This window comes from Glycine soja, chromosome 4 (genome assembly GCF_004193775.1).
Source record: "Glycine soja cultivar W05 chromosome 4, ASM419377v2, whole genome shotgun sequence".
Classification (NCBI taxonomy): domain Eukaryota; kingdom Viridiplantae; phylum Streptophyta; class Magnoliopsida; order Fabales; family Fabaceae; genus Glycine; species Glycine soja.
The window spans coordinates 15,515,528-15,520,921 of NC_041005.1; the positions used below are offsets into that span (position 1 = coordinate 15,515,528).

General features: G+C 30.7%; 1 protein-coding gene across 1 annotated transcript; it reads right to left on the bottom strand.

Annotated features, from left to right (window-relative positions):
• Positions 1-3,778: 3,778 nt before the first annotated feature.
• LOC114410605 (CBL-interacting serine/threonine-protein kinase 6-like) lies at positions 3,779-4,363 on the bottom strand. Its single transcript, XM_028374566.1, has one exon. It carries the CDS (start codon positions 4,361-4,363, stop codon positions 3,779-3,781), a length of 585 nt encoding a protein of 194 aa, XP_028230367.1.
• Between the last annotated feature and the right edge of the window lie 1,031 nt (positions 4,364-5,394).

The window sequence follows — 5,394 nt, forward strand, 5'->3', positions numbered from 1 at the left end:
AACTAACTACAAAATATACTTAACAAATAGATAAACATGTATTATAATAATAAGATATATCTAACTTCAAAGCTTATAAATATATTTACATGTATCAGATATATATCAAATTATACAAATACACACACACACACATATATATATATATATATATATATATATATATATATATAATAACAATAATAATAAACACATCATTAGATAAAAATTATATATATAACTACATAAAAGTAATTAAACATATTATAGACATTAAATATATATATATATATATATATATATTAAATATATTAAGTAAACGTACATTAACATAAATATATTAAAATATTAACATAAACTTAAATATATATATATATATATATATATATAATATAGATAACAACCAAAAGTTTATATACATATATGTTAAATGCATTCTAAAGAAGTTATGAAAATCCAACAATGAGAAACAATAATTAATCATAATTTTTTAAGAGTTATTTCAAGAGTAAAATACAATTTGATAGAATTTATCATTGGCAACTAAAAAATGATCCAATTTTCTAGGATTTCCACTTAAGACAGGGACACATCAATTTGACAACAATTTCATACTAGGACATCAATTGGTCCATCAAACACAATTAATTCGTGATTTAAAACATAAGAACAAAATTACATTTCACGAAACAATCCAAAATAATCCAAAAATTGATCTTTTAGAAATCCCTACACATGTTCATTCTAATCTCTAAGCGTGAGTAATTCATTCCTTATCTTGAGGTAGTTGCTCAAATGTTTTCCGTTAGCAATGATGACGTTTCTCGTATTCTTCATAGCTCCTCTTTCAATTGCTCTGTTAGGATTCTTGAGAGTTAGAGAAAAAGGAACAAAAATATTTTTACAAAGTTGTTGAGGGTTAAAGGTTTCTTTATATGAAGAGGAACTAATGACCTAATTTTTTTTATTCTTATTTATTTATTTAAAAGAAAAACCAAAGACGGCTGTTACAACAGTAGTTATTCTATCTTAACAAAAATGGAATTTATGATAAGAGAAACAAACGCCATGGAGGACTCCTCATGCAGTGAGAAATTCCTTTGGCGGGTGTGGTTGTGGTTCAACTACCTTAGGCACTGGAGCTCTCCCACCTCGTGCCATAATTGTCTTTCACATACTCTCAACAACAAATTCAACAAATTGCCACTCTATGAAGGGGGCACCAATCCATTTCAGACACCAATTTCATCCTTGAAATTCTGAGAACTCTGTCCAAGACCTGTGAAATTGCAAAGAGGTTAAATTAATCTTCAAGAGAGATAAATATATTTAACAAATTATAATTCGGTTTTCTTAAAATATTACATTTTAAAACGTTCTTTCTAAAAAATAAGTAGATACATGTTAGCATATCTCATGTCAGGGGATAAACCAAATTGGAAGAAACATTGGTAATTAAAATAGAATTAAAAATGTGGATTTATTTTGATGGAGAAGAGATGCAAGAGAAATGAAGAGATATAAGAAGTTGATATCATTATTGCAGGCACCTTTGCATTTTGATAATGTATGTGTTTTTTTTTTCCAAAAAAATATAGACAAAATATTAATGATTAAATAGGTAGTTTTACAACACAAATGAAACTTCATTTATTTTTTAAATCATAAATTATTAAAAAAACGGAAAAATGTATATATAAAAATATTATTTTTAATATGATATAAAAAAATGTTTTTGATAAAAGGGGTATAAGATGAAACTTTTTTAAAAATGATTTTATCGTGTCATAAGTTATTATTTTGATAACAAAGAAGAGTTGAATACTAATTTTTATTACCTTTTCGTCAAGGAATATCATTTTGATACTCTTAATCTGCGTAGGTTTAGTGTATTCCGGTTGCTTCCACAGTTTGATAACTCGAACTCTTAATCTTCATTCTATGATTGTAGGCTTAATTTTTTTAATGAGTGAAATTTTAGGCGCCATTGAACTGCAAAAAAAAAAAAAAAATACGTGTTACATTTATATGATAACAATAATGAAGCAATATGAAAAATATTTGCTTACAACACAACTGCGCGTAAGAATTTTGAATAAAAACTGAGAGTTGAAGATAAAATACAGAGTGTGTCATCAAAATGATATTATATAGAACTCTGACTTTTAAACCAATTTAGAAAATAATTACACTAGTTTTTATTTTATTTTTTGTGCTGTCAGTGAGAGGTGACTATTTGTGGTTGGTCTTTAGAAATTTTGCATGTGCTGGTTGGGGTGAATAGAAACCACTTGGCAAGGGTTGGTGCTTATAAGTAGACATGACAAGAAAACTCGTACTCGTGGGTACCCGCCCGAATCCGTCCCGACTTTGACGGGTAATACTCGAGTTGACCGGGTATGGGTACGGGTTCGGGTTTTCCCGAATAACCAAAAGTCGGGTACGGGTACGGGTATGGGATTACTAGACCCGTCCCAACCCCGAACCCGAACCCGCCCCGCCACTTAAAATCTTTAGAATTTTTCCATAATTTAATCAAAAGACATATAATTTTTATTACTAGTTAATTTTATTTTAAAAATTTTATATAATTTAATATTATTTTCTTAACTATTTATGTAGACATACGCGTTATAATAAATTTATTGATATATAAGTAGTTAAAAATAAATGTTTAACAATCAATTTATTTTTTTCTAAAATCAAATTTTTAATATTTTTTTACAAAAAAAAAAATATTTTTCTAAATGGTGTGTGGAACGGGGTTGGGGATATCCGATACCCAATGGGTACGGGGATGAGACAATAAACTCAAACCTGTCGGGTATCGGGTACAGGTATGAGGATATGTTGAGGAGTCGGGGTAAGGGATTGGGGAGACAATACCCGTACCCGACCCGCCCCATTGCCATGTCTACTTATAAGTGTCATGGGGTGGGAACATATACTTTGTTCATCTTAAGCTATTTAAATAAATGAATTTTACTTACAAAAGAAAATTATATGTAATTGTCTGTTGCTATTCCATTCAACGCTTAAAGCATACAAAATGTCTATTTAAACTTAATTAATTGCAAATTCTATATAGTATTAATTGTTAACTTGGTCTGTGTGTTATATATAGCAAGATTTAAAAACAAAAACGTATTTGTTATAGGGATTTACAAGTAAAAATTAATTATTATATTGTAAAATAAAATATGAAGTCAATTATATTTAATTCTTATAATGAAAGCTTAAGGCTGATGTATTTCGTGTACACAAAGAGTGATTGACCATTGTCTTTGGACTTATTAATTCTGACTTTGGGATGCCTATTTGGGTGACAGAACTTGTACATTACCAAAGTTGCCACAACACTGTAAAATTTATCTCTAGCCCGTGCAATATAAAATAAATTTTATTAAGTTCAATATGTTTTATACATTTAACCTTCTTATTGCACTACTGTAAAAGTTGTTATCCACGACGTGCGTTCAACAACGGTTAATTCAAAAATGTCGTTGTTAAATGTGTAATGGCATTATTGTAAATATGGTTATCATTTTAAAGTCGTTTTTTTAAAACCGCTTTTGAATAATGTAAAACAAAAGCGGTTTTTACGAAACCGTCTTTGTTTGAGGAAAAAATTGAATTTTTTAAAAAATTTCAAAGCCTCATTTCGCGTGTTCTGCTGTTCTCAATGCACCGCTCTCTCTCTCTCTCTTCAGCACGCGCACTATGAATGTGAGCAGTCCGTCCGTCTCTTCAGCACCGCTCTCTCTCTCTCTATTCCCAAACCTTATCTCTTCATTTCTCATTAACCCCACCAAATTATCATGGCAACCAAATTATCATCCTGAAAGGGTAAAAAGCCTGTGAGGAGAATGTAGAGGATTACACCACATGACCATATATCAGCCTTGGCACCGTCATAGCCTTTTTTCACTATCACTTCAGGCGACACGTACGCAGGCATGCCGCACGTGGTGTGTAACAGCCTGTCCTCCTTGAGGTGTTCGGAGAAAGCGATGAGTCTAAAGTCGGAGACTTTGAGGTTGCCGTGTTCGTCCAGGAGGAGGTTTTCCGGCTTGAGGTCACGGTGGTAGACGCCGCGGCTGTGGCAGAAGTCGACGGCGGAGATTAACTGCTGGAAGTAGAGTCTTGCCACGTCCTCCTTTAAGCGGCCTTTAGAGACCTTGTGGAAGAGCTCTCCGCCGCGGACGAGTTCCATGACAATATAGATCTTGGACTTGCTGGCCATGACTTCGTGGAGTTCGACGATGTTTTGGTGCTTCACCATCTTCATCACCGAGATCTCCCTCTTCACCTGCTCTATCATTCCGACCTTTATCACCTTTTCTTTTCCCACCACCTTTATGGCCACCTGCTGCCCTGTTTTCATTAGATATTCACATTATCTAACTTTGCTTTATAATCTCTTGTTACTGCAGATGATTCCTGTAGCTGCTAATGATGTTGCATTCTCCACTCATTCAGTCATAGTACATCTAATTATATTGTCCCAAATTGCAATGTTTGAAGTAAGTGTCCTCTTTTCTTCCCTATTCATCTTACTTTTTGTCAATGTTACATATGTGGTTTTACATGCAACTTCATTACGAGTGCTTTTACACTTCATATATACTGCATATCTCTGACATATCTCAGGCCACATAACAAATTTCAATTTCTTTGTTTATAAAAATTAAATGCAAGCTCATATACAGTGGCGGATCAACTTGACCAAAAAATGTTTAAGGGACCCAATTATAATTATGATTATATCATATAAATTAAAAGTGATTGTTTTTATAATATAATTTATTGTGGATGATGTTAAGTATTAAATTATATTATTCAAATATTAACGATTTTTTAATCATTTGTCTTTTATGGTATGAAAATATTTGTTTTTCTGCTATATTAATGACACCCAGTTTTTTTAAGATTATTATACCTTTATTTGCTATTGAAAAAAATATAAAAATACTTTTTTTAAAAAAAAATGTAATATAAATCAATTTTTTTACAAAAAAAATAAATTTGAATGAGGATACATAAAATAATTAATCTTTTCTACGGATTTTTAAATAAATCTAAGAAAATAAACATTTCTTTTCCAAATTGATAACACAATTTGTAGAAATATTTTGTAAAGAAAATTCGAAAGATCTCAAAATTCATGAAAACATTATCATAAAAAGTCCACAAAGAAAAATCAAGTCATTGTTTTTCGTTAGCAATAAAATAATATAAAAGACATTGCAATAAATAATGATGAATTTAAAAAATAAAAAAATAGTTTTGGAGCTGATCAATTTGATGATGACCACTTTGATGAAATAAAGATGTCTTTCTTTGTTTATGCTAAGGACTTCGTTAGCTGGGGAGTTGCTTGTCTTATCCTCACTATTTTTGTGGCTCTAAATATCA

Coding starts and splice junctions, on each gene's coding strand:
- LOC114410605 (XM_028374566.1), bottom strand. CDS start 4,363: ATGAAAACAGGGCAGCAGGTGGCCATAAAGGTGGTGGGAAAAGAAAAG.